The sequence below is a fragment of the Motacilla alba genome, chromosome 5, assembly GCF_015832195.1.
Source record: "Motacilla alba alba isolate MOTALB_02 chromosome 5, Motacilla_alba_V1.0_pri, whole genome shotgun sequence".
Classification (NCBI taxonomy): domain Eukaryota; kingdom Metazoa; phylum Chordata; class Aves; order Passeriformes; family Motacillidae; genus Motacilla; species Motacilla alba.
This window is the reverse complement of record NC_052020.1, coordinates 12,039,371-12,056,129: the sequence shown is the minus strand read 5'-3', so window position 1 is coordinate 12,056,129 and position 16,759 is coordinate 12,039,371. Positions and strand designations below refer to the sequence as shown.

Sequence of the window (16,759 nt, the reverse complement as noted above, 5' to 3'; positions counted from 1 at the left end):
TCCCCCCTGTCCTGTCACTACATGCTTGTGTAAATAATCCCTCTGCACCTTTTCTACAGGCTCCCTTCAGGTACTGGAAGACCACAATTACGTCACCCAAAAGCCTTCTCTTCTCCAGGCTGAACAATCACAGCTCTCTCAAACATTCCTTGGAGGAGAGGTGCTTCAACACTCTAATCAACTTTATGACCCCCTAATCAACTTGAAAATTGTAACTGAATGCACTTTGGAACCCAGTCAGGTACATAATCCACAGCAAAAAATATGGAGGAGACCTTTTATATTCCAAGTCAGGGAAAGAGAGAGTGGGAACCTTTCAAAATCATCAATTTTGAAGAAATACCTTCATAATATTTTCTTTGCTGTGTTATAACCTGGAATTTTTGCTCACTTACCTGGTTTTTAAAAGCAAAAGAAATCTTTCTCTTGTGGTAATATACATAGGGGGAAATATTTGGGCTTACTCTTAAACACACCAAAGCCAAACAATTGTTGAATGATTGTGACAAGCACTAGGCAAATTTCTATACAGAAAATCCCCAAAACTTGAGGAAAAAGTTACCTTTTAGGAAGGAGAAAAAGAGAATAGCTGTGAAAAACTGTAATATTTCAATCTCACATACTCTTTATAACTGGTCTCCAGCAATGAATATTTTTCACTTCACACTATTTTGACTAGCTATAAAGAAATTTTAAAAATCGAAAGACATGCCAATCCTTAGCAGCTTTTAAAGAAATCCACAAACAAAAACATGCTGAATGACTGTGATCCCTGCCCAACTGATTTCTGCAGGTACCCACTGTGACATTACAAGGAATTTCATACTTTAGTAGTTCTACAGGATCTTCCACAGAGTAACCTGCAGACACTGAGTTTTTCCCCTCAAAAATATGGTTCCCAACAGACACTTCACGGGCTGAATCAGGCTACAAACCAGATGATCAGTCTGGGCCAAGCTGCCCACTTCCTGGAAATGTCAACAACTACAGGGCATGTCCCAGAGCAGCCTCCATAATAAACAGCCTCAAGTTGTCAATACTAGGCTGGAATTACTAGCTCTGGTGCAGCTGAGTTTCTGTACCGTAATTTTTTTCCCATCACATTCCTCAGCATTTCTTTAATAACTACACTCTTGCTTTCACCTATTAACCCTGAGTAATGGAGAAGTCACAACTGGTCTCATAAAGTGATTTGCTGAAGAAAAAGAAGGGATACTTTTCCTTTTACACAGCTGATTGGCTTCTGTAGGATGGCTGGTTTGCTGTCCACAAGAGTAAACTTCTTGGGGAAAAAAGGTCAATGAAAAAACCACACTGACAGTAATGGTTAGATAAAGAATGTAGAGGAATCAAGAACAGCCCTGTTTGTCCCATATCATGAGACTGTAACACCTTCAGTTTATATTGGCTGTTATTTTGAGGAATGTTGTGGTCGGGGTGCAGACCAGTGCTTGTACTGTCGACTCATCAACCCCCTGAATTTGCATTTTAGTACCTATCTCCACTTCATTCAATGTGTTTTCACAGCTGCTCCCTTTTGACCTTAAACATTGTCCACAGGTACTCACTAGAGAACTTGCTATACATACAGGGGCACTCCTTCTAAAGAATTTTCCTTTATCTAATTTTTTTTTTAATTGCAACACACACATGAAGGCAAATAAAACCCGTTAGACCTTGAGCAGCTTCCGGTCTTTTTCAGCAGGATCCTCTATCTCAGGACAGGGGAAGAAACCAGGAAAGGGTGTGAATGGGCTGGCCTTTGGCCTGCATGCTCCTGAGAAAGCACCAATGAGGCTGTTAATGCTTCGAAGGGAAGAGATCACGTGTGGTGGGAGACATGGGTCACTCAGGAGCTCCGTCAGCATGTTCCGAGCCTCGTTCAGCACTGAGAGATCAACTCCCCCGCCACTGCCAGCACTCTGGAATAGATGGAAATGCTGCAAAATATTAACATGTCAAAGCACTTCATGGTATTCTTTGTTTAAAGTAAGTATCTTATGCGTTGCAAATTTAACAAAAATAAATTTAAAAAAAAAATCAATGCAACATGATTTCTTTTAAAGAAATTATATGCACACATTCAGACAGCAGTGTCTGCAGGTTTTTGTCACACAATAAAAAGTAATTCACAATGGAACATTAGCTTTCAGCTTCCTTTTCTCCATTTGAAATTGTTGGCAATTTTTAAATCTCTATTTTCATTACTTTGTCTCACCATTAAACTTACTATTCTTTCTCTTCCAACAATATCAACAAATTTTGGCAGTGAAACTGTAAGAGCTCCTTACAGAGGTACAATTTCCACAACCTCATAATTTTTATTAACCCTGATTCTACTGAAAAAAGTTATAAAAAATTTGTCCAAACAAAAGTGATTAATTTTAATTTTGCATAATTTTCTGAACAGGAAGAAGAGCTTACTACAATATAAGAAACAGAGGGGAAAAAACAGGCAAATACAGCATCAACAGAAGAACCGAAATTTGACAGTCTGAACAGTTTTGAAATCTGTACTCAATCACATTTCACAAAAAAAAAAAAAAAAAAGACAATTAAATTCATAATATACTGACCTGGTAATAGGGCTTGTACCATTGCTTCAAATCCCAATCCCAAAGTATCATCTGCAAAGATTAAAAAAAAGGAGAAAAAATTAATGAAAAGGTAATATGTTAATGGTAATTAATGGTTAAAGGTAATTAATAAAAGGTGATGTGTTAATGTTGAAAAACAGCAGAGGCATAAATTTAGGTTATGTGATGCAACGGGAGATGTTTCTCCCTTTGTTTTTTCATATGTAATTTGGGCCACATTCTCAGTTAATGCTACCAAGCAAAAGCCCTAAAGAAGAGTTTAAAGAAATTGCATGCAACAGAGATATTGTGATGACAGAATAATATGGCCTTATTTAAATATTTTTTTGAATTGCTTATAAATCATTCAACATACATTAAACATTAAATTCAATGGTGATGCTGCTTTCCTGCTTCTATTCACTTCAACATACAAAAGCAAATCTAATCTAAAACCTCCAAAATATGTTTTCTTTCAGAATCATTCAAACAGAAGCAATACTTGTAAAAACAGTGAAGAAAGCATTACATTAAATCATGTACTTTTAAAGGGGGCAAAAATCTATCCAAAGAGAGGTTAAAAATTGGTATTTTAAAAAAGATTTTCTTGCAGGAGGTTTTGTTAGGCTTTGCTTAAACATGGCTACAAAGCCCCATGTTCTGAATAACCTCACTAAACCCACCAAAGCCACAAAAGAACGTCAGCAACACAATCTGAAGATGCTATCAGCTTCAAGTACGTCAACAGCACTCACTTAATTTGTCTTTTATACTGACAAAAAAATGAAAACAACATACAAGAAATTAAATTCAGATGTCTGTTCTGTTTCAAAAGCTTTCAGTCTTCATGACTTCTCGACAGATTCTAATTATTCTCTGATAAATTAATCCATTTGCAAAACGTGTATTCACAAATTAAACATAGCTTTTCACTCTTTTACATAGCGACAGAGCACAAGCAACATGCCAATACCCCACTTGTTAATTAATATTTTGCAATCCTGGAAGCTCTTCTGCTTATTTTTATAGGTGAGAACTAGGTATGTTTTTGTTCCTCTGGGACTAACAGCACTTCCATGGAGAAAACACAATGTTCCAGTCTGGTGCTTGTCCAGAGGAAGGTGCAGAAAGTATCAAAAAAGAAACACAGGTAGGGACGTGTCAGCAGTGCCCAGGCAAGGGAGGCACTTAAAGAGTTTTTTTCTCTTCAGCTGTCTTCACAGAGATGCCACTAAACTGTGTTTAAAGTTAATAGTATGACATCTGCTTGCTAGGAAAACTGAAGAGCTCTACCTTGAAGCATGTGCTTGAACTGGGAGTAAGCTGTGCTCTATCAGAAAATCATGCTGGGTAATACTGGGTAAAGCAAGCAGATCAAGATCAAGAATTAAGAATTTAGGTATTTGAGAGTTTGGGGGATTTTTTAAAGTGAGTAATCTAGCTACCATGTCTTTTTTTTTTTTTTTTTTTTTTTTTTTTTTTTTTTTATTTAACTGTCTGTCACTGACAAACAGTAAGATAATGACCAACATTCTGTGGCCATACCCATTTTGCCATGATGGTTTTGGTTTTAACAACACCTCATCAGACTAGGTTGTTTCTTTTCATTTGTTTGTTTGTTTGTTTGAGTGGTTTTATTAAATTTTCTTCATTGCGAAGCGTCTCTTTCTAGACTGACGTTTCCTTACTGTATTGAACATCAGTAAATCTTTTGGTTTCATTCTGTCCCCACACACAGAGACTGCATTAATCTGCTTCATTAACTTTTGCCTCAATCAGCAGCAGAGATCAGCTGTCCACATGGGTTTTGTTAGTTGTATTAGTAACCTTTGATACTAATGGGCCACAGAGTTGCGTCAGCTCGCTCGAAATCTTGCAGCCTCCATTAGGGGACACAAAAGAGGTTTTCCTCTCAGAGTATTTTATTTTTCTTTTGAATATGTGGTATGTTAGCTAATTTTCTTTATTTGCTACAAATGAGCTCACAATAATAATAAAACAAACCCTAACTAACAAACAAAATACCAAACCATTAACATCTTGCTTACTCCAGAATATTTCTGAACCAAATCATTTACTGCAACTCCTTTATTCATCCTTTAAGCAACATGTACTCATACACATGTTCACATAAGCTGTAATTTTGGGGGTCAATCTTTGTGCATAAAAAGGTTCAAAACCTTCCTTTTGGTTTTAGCCCTGCTATAGTAAATAAATAGGTTCTAATGACCCATGCTCACCCAGTAAACACAAGGCAGAAAATCTTCCAATCTACTTTCAATGTAAATAACTGTTTGATATTTTAAATGGTGGGGCATCATTTTACACAGGTTTTTACTTAAATGAAAAATTTCACAGCTTGGATTCGTCACTGAAAAATTTCTGTTGTCATTTAAGCCAGAAGATTTAAGCTTCTCCACTGATATCAATTTTATAGCAAAGAAACAAAAACAGTTTTGAAATTAATAGAACTTCACTTTACATGTACTTTGCGATCAGACTTTTCTCTAATTCATTATATATCACCATGAATTAGAAGCCGTATCTCCTGAGAGAAAACAAGGCACTATACTAACACAGCTAGCAGGCTACCACAGTCTGTCACATTTTCAGGGGTCATTCCACATGCCACACACAGAAGTAATTAAAATGAACTGATGAGAAGCTGAGGTACAAAGTAGCAATCTCTGCTGCTAAGCACGACTGGGGAAAAAAAAAAAAAAAGGAGATCTCTATAAACAATGAATATTTTTCCATGGTAAATCCGACTGAGTACATCCCTGCACTCAGCAAATCCTCGCAGGTTAGTAGGGAAAGGGGGGTTACCTTTCCTTAGGCGCTTAGAACGCACCACAAGATGGCACTCAAAATCCAGAAAGCCTCCCCCACAAAAACAATTTCTGGAGAAAGCAGCAGAAAGCAGCAGGATATTCCTAAACACACCTTCTGCAGAATTGCCAGGGATTGAAAGAAAAGGAGGGTGACGGTTTTAAAGGTTAACGGCTGATAAGTTATATATTTCTCCATTTAAAGAAGAATTTTCTCCTTTGCATTAAGAAAATTTTACTCTTTCTCTCACTACCTACCAGACTTAGTTTATGTAGCCTAAGTCCTTGCATTGCAAGTTAAATCTGGAATACTAAACAAGCAGCATTTCTGGCATTGTTTTTTCTTGAGAGCTTAGGAGTTGAAGTTTCATTTCATTACTGTGCATCAACAAAATTTACAAAGTATTCCCAGAGTGGCACTAATCTTACAACAGGAGTAAAAAGACACCATTTATTTTGACCTACTGTGAACAGACCAAGAGACCTTAAAATAGGTCTTAGGCAGAGCCTCAGCAATTTCTGATTTTGCAACCATGAGACTTGTTGCAGAAAGATCTGTACTCTGTAATACTAAGATTTTGTAATCCATTGCACATAACGTTCTTCCCTCACCTCCTCCATCACGAAACACCTTATCTAGGATGGACTTGAGTCATAAAAGTTCCAAGCTGCAACTTGGACCTCTGCTTAGTAACTCACACACTTTGGCTTTGAGCGTCCATGGTCAGTGGCAACATCCCAGCAATCGCACGTATCGGAGCCCCTCTGAAAATCCAGCTTCAGTAGGCTCTGATACTGCAGATGAACTTCTGAAAGGTGGCAAACCTACAGCCATTCCCACCAGAAATGCGTGTAGGACATTACCAGTCAGATTGGAAGAGAAGTTCTCATTCCAAACCCAGAGTCCTCCCAGCTCATCCAGAGAGCCATGAACACTCTTTCCTGGTTTTGTGTAATTGCCTGGCAAGCTGATCAGGGGTTTGAAGGACAGCTTCAATAGAAAATAGATTCAAATAGATAAAAAAAACTAACCAAAAAACCCCCCACACATACACCATGCCCTGTTCTGTAACAGTCAGGGTCTGTATTACTTTTAACTATCCTAATTGAATCTATTTAGTCTCTGAAATAAATTTCAATGTGGTTGAAAGAAGACAAGCCAGCTTACAGGACCCCTTTAAGTACAAGTGACTTTTCCCTATTTGGACATCATCAGCCACCATAGGTCAAACTGAAACTTGTCACTCAAAACAGCCTAAGAGCCTCAAGAGAATGAATTTGCATCTCTGAAAATAAGGTTTTAAAGGCTAAAAAAGTTGTTAAAGCTCAACAAATTCTCCCCTAAGTTGCTGTTCTTAACAATGAACACTGTATTCAGTACTATGGACTGTATTCAGTACTATGGGTGTTCAGTCAGATCTCAGGAGATTTTCAATACCTATCACTTAGTGGATATATGCAGTAAAAAACAATGACAGTAGGCATCAGGCCTATGTTTTCTCAAACAATAAAAACATTATTTCCATGTACTTCAGAAGAAATCCTATGCTACTTGAACACAAGAATATCCATCTAACCATCACCAAAGCTTAAGGCCAGCACTTTGGCAAAGCACACATTGTTAGCAACATCAGAAGCATGTTTAAAAAATAACAAGGTAATGGTAACAGAGGCCTTCCCTAAACCAGCTTCGAGCTCCAACACCAGCAGCAGGGCAATGCTGTTTTTCACAAAATAAAAGGCAGTAAGTGCTCCTCTGAGAAGTTTATAGTCTAAGCAAACTAAAAACAGATGAGAAATGGGAGAAGACAATCAAGGCAAACCAGCAGGGCTTCAGGGGGTTTGTTTGGTTTTTAATTCCTGTTCCATAGGAAAGGTTATCTTTCCTGTGGCAGTGCACCCAGCGGTTCCAGGAATAGATGTGTCTTTCAGAAGGGTTGATGCCATGGAGGGTGGAGGCCTTTTAGATCTTCTTTATACAAATACCACAGCTCCATTTGTCTAAAGAGCTGTTTGAGGAGCATTTTCAACTGCCAAAGTCTTGAGCATGAAAATAGAGTATGGATTTTACTTTTGTCAAGCTATAAACGACTGAAATTACTATAAAAGCACACTAAGCATCTTTAAGCCTTTTTTAAAAACTTTAATCATAAAATATATTACACTAGACAACTGTGCAATGATCTTTTCTTAATAATTTAACTTATAAAATACAAAATCATATCAGCTTAGTTACCCTAGAATTATTTGTTTGTGACAAGTTATAGTAAGAACAATACTAATGCTTATGCAGAGACTTAAAATACAAAGCTACAAAAAAAAAAAAAAATCAGAGCTTTATAAATCTAAAAATCAATTTTAAAAGTTGAATATAACCAACACTATTCTCCTTTTCCCAAGCTGAAACGTGCCCCCTGCCTAAAGGCCGCACACAATGTTAAAATTTGTATCATTGCTGTATGATTCCCTAAAACTAAAATAAGATTTCATTTAACTGATGATACTTTTTAGGACATTTAATGTGTGCTTTAATGCTTATAAAGAAAAGAAAAGAAAACTTGTCCTATTTGAGAACATCCATACCATTCCACGCTCCAAAATTTTAATGGAGAAAAACGAGCACAAAATTGAGTTTCTACTTCTGACTGAGTCTTTCATTGATCAAATATAAAGGATTCCTAGTTGCCAGTAGCATCTGTTTGACACCATTAGGCATTAGCTCCGTAAATAAGTATTTCCATAGCAACCAAGCATAGAATTAACTAAACAATGAAACCAACACCACAGCAACTTGATTCAGAAATCAACTCTGCGAAAAAACACCTCATTCAAAAGCCAAGTTCTACAACTAGATGAGAAATAAATTTATTTTAAAATAAGAAAAAGGTTGCGTTACATACCCACTTCGTTTCATGACTGCCTTTCAAACAAGATTGATCCATTGCTTTTATTTCCAGATTAGTCTTTTGTAGCAGCTTACAATCAATTACTGTTTTTTATCCATGTAATTTAATAATGCGGAAAAAAAACCCCAGAGCACTGTAAAGTTTGAAGTCTTAGGGGTCTTATTTATCATTAGAGGTTTTTTCCTTCTCTGCAGAAAAGGTAGATGTTGAAAAACAGTATGTTAATAAGTAGTTAAATTCTATACAGTACGAACTAAAGGTGATGCAACCAAAGAATGAGTCTCAAAGTAGAGGCAGCATTATTTAGATCACAAAGACAACGTTCCGTTGTGAAATCTTGCAGGCCAAAACAGCAGCCACTTGTGTAGTTTTCTGTGATCAAGACAAAATACAGCCCTCAGTACTATACCCTGGGCATTTAGAATCATCATGGTATTTCTCCACTCCCTAAACCTTCCCATGAAAATAAACGGAAGAGGGGAAAAAAAAACTACGGTATTTTTGGAACCCTAATACTTATCACTTCCTGACTCTATACACAATTTATTTATCCAAGGGTGTAAAATGGCCAATGGGTTGTGAAGTCTGCAGATAGCCACAATCTTTGAACAGAAGCTGTGTGTGCTTTCATGGTTCTGAGGTTTGGACACATATCCTGACGGAAACAGTCACATCCCCTGTCCAACGACTCAGTTGTTGACTCTGCTGCACTCTTTTATGAAAGACATTACTTTTGCTTTTTTAAGAGCCCTAAAATCTTCCTTCAATGAAAAGAAATTCACTTCTTCTTAATTGCTCTAATTAACACTCTTCTCTACACTAAGAGGTACCTGCAATATATTTGGCTGGACACGTAAGAACAACACTGGATCATGCAGGTGTCTCACCACCACAGTGTTTCCAGCAGGCTCCAAGTATCCTGATCTCCCCTGCAAATACAAATCTTTGACAAGAGTTGCACCTAAGTAAGCTTTAATAAGTCACTTTAGAGTTTTCACAAGCTTAGTTACTATTTTCAGTAACTCTGCCCTCAGGACAGACACAAAACCAGAGCAAAAATGCTCCAGTGTATGCTAAACTTTCAAAGAAGCCTCCAGCAAGCTCATTCTTACAGCTAATACTACTCCCTGCAAGCAGAATTTTTTTTTTCGGTTTGGCTGGGGTTTTGTTTCTTTTTTTACATGTTTGTTTCATTTGGTTGTTTTTAAAAATACGTGCTACTTCTGCTTTTGTACCCAGGAGTATCAGCAGGACAGCATCTACTTTGCTGTAGGAAGTTCTCAGTTCTTATTGCCTGTTTTATTTGATCTGGGCTTCTTTTTTAGATATATTTTTTAAGGTCTTTAAATGTTTCAAAAAGGTTCTAAAAGGTAGAAAGTAGAGGGGTTTTTTTCTTATTATGTAGGTAATGAAAAAAAAACTGTCTGAAACCACACTTAGATCATTTCCTGTTCCTTCTAGGTTTTGTCAGACTTGCACGTCAGAGTAAAGGCCAACCAGTAATTTATGACAACTGGGGGAGGGAGGGCAGAGGGGGGGAAAAAAGCCTGCTATGTGCAGATCCTTTAATTGCCCATTATAAGCATTTTCCTTTGGAGCATGTGGTTCTAATCACCATCAAAGGAAAGCAATAGTGCTAGGTGGATTACCGCCCTGCTCCGGTGCAGTTGCTTTGGTGTTCTGACATTCTGCACCACTTTTACTGTCATCCAAAACCCAAAGCCCCTTTTTTTTTTTTTAAATGCTGTTTATTTTGCAGAAAGCAAGATCTAGAAATTGCTCCCCAAACATCCTTTTCCCATTTACCTATTGGCATTATTTTACAATTATACACAGTAAAAGCCTTTACTGCTGTGTTGACACACTGTTAATGCATCATGTTGGAACAGACAGAGGGAACAGCCTCACATTTTATTTTCCTTCAATAGAAGGATGTGCAAAAATCTTATGCTGAAATATTTCACTGCACGCTGATGTATTCTTAATGCAGTAACTGAAAACACTTAGAGGTGAACCAATTTCTCCTTCTTATGATATACATTTTTCAATCAATTGGTGGTTTTCCACCTATTACCCCGAAATACAGGTATAGATCTTGGATTTGCTCGTATCAGCAAAGAGAAACTATTCCATATGAACACAAGTGGGTTTTCAGAATTGAGCTGAAAAAGGGGGAAACTGAATTTTTCACCCAGAGTTTTCTCACAAATTTCCTCTTTAAAATCTCACACATATGTATAAAACTACTTATATTTCCCTCTCTCCCCACTCCCTCTCTAAAACAAGAAGCATAAAATTAAACTGTACAAGTCTCTTAGTGAAAAATTACCATGAAACTGAGAATGGTTAGCATCAAATGAATTAGACCAAAGGATCTTCTAGTCCAGTGGCTTGTCATTAGCGATGGCAGCCACCTCAACATAAGGATATTCTTAAATAAACAGCAACACAGCCCAAGAAGCCATATATTACTAATTATATTGCATGTATATTTCAGAAGTCACTAGATTTTTCACCTTTGTCATTCTCAGACCTAACATAATGTTCCAACATCACACACAAAGGCATTTCAGAAGTTAAATGCAGATTTCGCAAAGTTCCCTTTCATTCTGGATCCGTCGCACAGTGAGGAAGCAAACAACCAGCAGCACTTTCGTGCAGTTCACCTGCTGAACAATTTGTTTTTGCAAAAGCCCAGAGTTGTTCTCCAGCTGATTTCAGACACAAGACAATTTTTTTCAGGCTATGAGGCTGCATTTTCATACCCCTCAGGCGACCTCAGAGACACAACACCTTGAGCAGAACAAACCTCTAAATCACTGAACACCTACACTTTTCATTCGATTGCGTTAATTACCGTCTTAGGGGGCTTTTATGGCAAAATTGCCACAGGGTACAGGCTTTACACAAATGAGTGTTGTTTTCTTTCAATGACTTGAGGGTGACCCAAAAAGAAATATTACAGGGACTGGAGTTAGAGAAGTAAGCTGAAAGAAGCTGGTCAAGACGCCAAAGAAGATATTATGTCATAAAGGAAAGCAAATATTGCTGCAGTGCTTTGGTTGGAAGTTATACGCTGGGGCTGAACTGACTCCATCCTCAGTTGCTGAAGCTAAAGACTTAAAAGCAATAATTTAAAAGCCAGATGAGAATATAATTATGAGGCTGATTACCAGAGCAAATACGTTAGTGAAAGTTAAATCAGTATTAAGAAAATTTATCTTAATGGACAAGTTTCTGGTTGAAATGCCAGGAAATACAAGGTGATATCTCTTAGGGGGAGAAAAATATTGAAACTCTGAAGAATGCAATACAGATTGCTCTCAGAAAGAGAGTGGAATGCAAATTGCTGCATTCTACAGAAAGTGCCAATTTACTTTTCTCTAATGTATTCATGGTAAGTAGTACTTTAGTTGGCAGCTTCGTAAGCAGCTGAGAAAAGAATCAAATGACAGCAGATTTGAAAGAAAGCAGATTCTTTTTCCCCACACAGTAACACTGCGATGCTGTTCTAAATGAAAAAAAGCCAACAACGATGCCTTCCCACTTGTTGTAGCATTAGGTGATGACTAACTTAAACAAAATGCCTTGGGAAGATCCACTTTGCGCCCAAAATGCAAATCTTGCACAGATATTTGTTTATCTTGCATGTGCAAAGTGAACAAAGGATTTACCACCAGCAGTATGGGAGAGTCACAAACATCATTGCACCTTGCCTCATGATCAATTCATCAAAGAAAATATGCAGTCAGACTGCTCTGGTAGTGGTTACCATTTACTAATATGGTGAAAGAGTTCTCTGTGAAAATACTGAAGGATGAACGGGCTCAGATTTCAGCTAAAAGAGGGAAAAAGAATCCCAACCAGCCTCAAACTCCAGAAGTCATTGTGAAATACTGTGGGTTTAATAAGGTTTAGTTGCACATCCTTCTTTACGTGATCCCCTTTACGTAGGTGTAAACTGAATTTCACATTCTGCTAATGTTGTAACTAAAGGTGCCTTCCACAATCACCATTTCCTAAATCAGACGTTCTTTTTTTCACTGGCTTTTCACATCTTATGTTCCATTCTGCTGTTTCAACTATCACAGGACTCTCACACACTTGAAGACATAACTGTGCAACCCACTATACACAAAGGTAGTGGAAAATTGCATCCAAAAGCCTATTTCCATGCCATTGTTTTGATTTACTCTCTGAAGCTACTTTGCTACCCTATTTGTAGAGCACAAGTTACAGTTACCTACAGCATTCTTTTTGCAAAGGTTTCTAAATACCATAGAATCAAAGCCTAGCACCAAAAAAAAAAAAAAGAAAAAAATTATGCTGACCTGTTCCCTAGTTTTGTTTCGATGTTTTCCCACCATTTTGATGAGTGAAATCCCATTTCAATCTCCCCTGCACTAAAAGAAAATATTTTTTTAAAAAATCAAACTTTTGTTTCTGTAACATATCTTGCTTAGGATTTTGATGAGCAAAATCATTACCCAAACCTCCAACTCCCCTCCAAAAGAATAAAAATCTTATAAATGCCCACACTCAACAAAATCTTTTTTTTTCCCCTTTCATTTTGGTAGCATGACTCAGATGGAGAAACTAATATGAAAGAAAGAGGTCAAGATGGGTCAAGTGTCTTCCAGTGACTGTAAGATAATAAGCACAGCTTGCCTGTTTTTCCTATACAAGCAGAAAAGCATTGGAATCTTCCTTTAAACTGCAAGACATTTTTAGCAAAATCATCACAACAGTGAAAGTTACATAAACATCTACAGAGAACAACACTGGCAGTGAGAATATAATTTGCCATTTGGGACAAGTATTACTTACAATAAAGTTGCAGTGTAGCATGCCCAATAAATCCATCAAATTTTATAAACGCATGCGAAGGAACTTTTCCTTAGGGAACAACACTAATTTTTTAGTTTCTCAGCCTTTTTTAAACAGTGTTTAATGTGTTTGCTATGAAATGTCTTTCAGACTGTGTTTTCAAATAGTTACTAACAAGATGAAGCTAAAAAAGAGAAGCTTACACTCATCTGTGACTAATTCTATGTTCTTATCAACAAATTCGTCTCTCAACCAGCATCTCACAGAACTTGCATATGTTTTGATTTATTTTCTCTAAAGCAGAAAAGAGGAAAATACCAAGAATTTTAACCATAGAAAAACAATGGGATGCCAAGACTCCCAGCAATATCTGACTAGAAAAAATACTGTTCCAGCGAGAAAAGCAGGAAAGCTTTGACAAAATTTATCAGACCATTTTAATGTGCCATTCCATAAAAAAAAAGTCCTCAAAACCTCATAATCTTTATTAAAAAGGCAAATATTAATATAGCTTGGAGGTTTTTAACTGAAAGCTATGCACCTCATAATTTATGAACAAATATTTTTTCAATTTCAGGAATTATAATTTTAGTCTCAAATTAATACATGTAAGAAATGTCTTTACAGCATTTCATTACAAAATTTAAACTGATATGAAGCAATTAGAAGTTTTTCTCTATTTGAGTGTTTTTAACATATGAGTTAACTTATGATGTCCAAAATATCTATATTAATCAAATACTCTTGCAAAGCAGATACAAATTAAAGTAGGACAATGTCTGGACAAAATAAATAATCAGGTATTTAGCTATTCATGTAAGAGAAGATTTTATTCTAGGAACCTTCAAAGGAATAAAATCTGTACATTGTGTTAAAATCAATCACAAACTATGTCTTGTACCATAGGACCAGAAAATGATAGCTACACCATCAGCTTTTAAAAGGATCCAGAAAAATGTGAGGAACACCTCAGAAAAATTGGATAGAAATTGGGGGGAGGAATTAGGGACAGAACCCTACAAAATTAATTTCTAGCTACACCATGTAAAGGTAATATTGACAAAAATCAGTAGGATTTTCTACGCTAATACCTTGCCAAACAAATCTTCTGGACATTTTGAAACAGACTGCATACACCAATAAAATGGACCAGCCAGTCAGTGTGCTTTGATTTAAAAAAACAAACACAAACAAAACCCAATGAACAACTTTCATTTGGCCTCCCTTTAATGATCCTGAAGAAATGACATTTACATGGGAAGAAAGGAATGGCTCTCCTCAGGATGAGCAATTTGTTAAAACATAAAGAATGAGAGAAGAATGTTCAAAAAAAAAATAAAATAAAAATCCCAATAGGTACTTCCTTAAAGATTCAAGCTGGGATCTATCCTGATCAGCCCACTCAAAATGAATTTAAAGAGCAGTAAATGTCTAAAATGTCAACATGCATTGACAACACAAAATTCCTGAGGATATTCAGAAATAGAGTTGATAGTGAAAAAACAGCAACAGGCCTTAATATAGTGATTAAATAGGAATAAAACATTGCTGAAATTCTGCACTAACGAGTAAATGCTGAGAAAAAAAATTAATTTTAAAATATTTATATGGAAAGCTGGGCTTATATTACAGCAGTAACAACCAGAAAAGAGATCTTGGAGTCAACTGCTTCAGCCCAATTCTCAAAGATGCTAAATGAAATATTAGAACAGGAACATCAAACAATACAGACAAAGCAACGTCACTGCATAGATCTCAGCAACACCCACAGTTTGAGCTGCAGAGAGACACAAGTACTGGAGAAATAAAAAAAGGGCAGGCTAATTGGAGAAATCAAAGGGATGGAGCAGTTTCTACTGTGAGGAGCTGCACAGGCCGTGAGACTGGGATCCCTCAAGCGTGAGGAAAACAGGGATTATTACAATGCTCTGTAGTTACCAGTGTCATGGAATGGTTGGTCTGTGCTGTTCACAGGGAATAGAATGGGGGCCATGTAATTAGACCATCTGGCAGCAGGCTTAAAACAAGCCTAAGGAGGTATTTGTCACACACTACATAAATAAATTATTGCAGTAATTGCTGCTGGTTTTTACAGGAAAAAAAATGTAACCAAAGATGTTAAAAAACTTCACACAGACTCATCAATCCATGGCTACTCACCACAGCCCGGATGTATCCTCTAGCCAAGGATGGCCCAAACTGTGATTTGACAAAACATGGCAGAGAAACCCAGAAGGGAAAGAGCCACTTCTGAAAGAAATGCCACTATTGACTATTGCTAAAGATAAAAAGCCTGGGCTGAGCGGGCCAGTTTGATATTATCTCCAATTAATGTAAAGAAATTAATTATAAAAATGGGCCCATCTTAGAAATCTTCCTAGTTGCATGAAACTGTACTGTTTTTTATATCCTTGGGAAGTTTCCTAATGAGGCTTATAGAATTGCTTCTCTCATCCATTTCTGTTTGAAATAGAGGTCTCCAGCCTTTTTCTGTAAATCTCACAGAATCACAAATTAGTTCGGGTTGGAAGGGACCTCTGGAAAGCATCCAGACCAAATCCCCACCAAGGCAGGGTCACAGGAGCAGTGACACAGGAACACATTCAGGTGGGATTGAATGTGTCCAGACAGGGAAACTCCAGGAACTCCCTGGAACAGCTGTTCCAGTGCTGTGACATCTTCAGTGTAAAGTTCTTCATTTTGTGTGGGAACCCAGGACATCCCTCTGGGTGTCCTGGATGGCCAGAGCCGCTGGCAGGGGGCTCTGAGACCCTGGCATGCAGCCAAAGACACACGTGGGGTTTTGATCTTAGCCCGTGGAGCAAATTACTAACTCTGTATGAAGAATTACAAGCCACACACACAAGTTTAGGTATTGTAGTAGAAGTAGTCACGAAGTGAAAGGAAGGATTTTTGAGTGCTGTACAGGGGGGTTTTAAGCCTTGTACACAGGGGTCCAACTTTTGTACATGGGGGTCAGGAGATCTAAGATGGAGGGATTTGGGTGTGCCCTGTCCTCCTTCTTTCTCCTTCCTAGCCTCTGTGTCTTTGGTGATGTTGGCACTCACAGATTGGTTTAGAGTAGAAAGTCACCATTCAATATAGATAGTAGGCATTGGGGAAAAAGTATAAACATGTAACACGTAATGTGTGATATAAAAGATGGCAGCAGCCCCCTGGGAGGGCAGTGTGCCTTTGTCTGACCTGCTGAACAGGCCACAGCAGTTCAGGAGAAGAATCTTTTAGATAGCCAACAATAAACAACCTTGAGACCAGACAACAGAAGACTACTGAGTCTTTCTTCGAAGGCACGGCTTGGAAGAGGGACTTTTCCATCTTTCGGGGTCACCCCAATCCAGGGGTGAGACCCGACAATTTTGAGGTGGAACTTCTTGTGTTTCAGTTTATGGCCATTGCTCCTTGTCCTGTCCCTGAGCACCACTAAAAGAGTCTGGCACCATCCTCTTGACATCCACCGCAGAGATATTTGTATGCATTGATGTGATTCCCGCTCAGTATTCTCTTCTCTTGACTAAATAGGCACAGCATTCTTCCTCCACTCCTGCAGTTTGGAATATTCTTCCCTTCTCCCCACCCAACATGCTGCCAAGGGCAGCAGCAG

At 37.6% G+C, this 16,759-nt stretch overlaps 1 protein-coding gene and 1 long non-coding RNA gene across 3 annotated transcripts in view; one reads left to right on the top strand and one right to left on the bottom strand.

Moving 5' to 3' along the window:
* PDE3B (phosphodiesterase 3B) overlaps positions 1-16,759 on the bottom strand; it is an 85,741-nt gene that overhangs the window by 15,905 nt on the left and 53,077 nt on the right. The window contains exons 2-3 of one of the 2 annotated variants that reach the window (XM_038137134.1): positions 2,577-2,627; positions 1,677-1,940 (exon numbers count right to left, since the gene is read on the bottom strand). In XM_038137134.1, the coding sequence (XP_037993062.1) occupies positions 1,677-1,940; positions 2,577-2,627 (315 nt within the window). The remainder of the gene's footprint in view (positions 1-1,676; positions 1,941-2,576; positions 2,628-16,759) is intronic. The other variant, XM_038137135.1, reaches the window with a different exon arrangement.
* LOC119701083 lies at positions 1,896-2,561 on the top strand. Its single transcript, XR_005256994.1, has 2 exons — positions 1,896-1,989; positions 2,411-2,561. It is a non-coding gene; the product is annotated as an uncharacterized LOC119701083 (long non-coding RNA).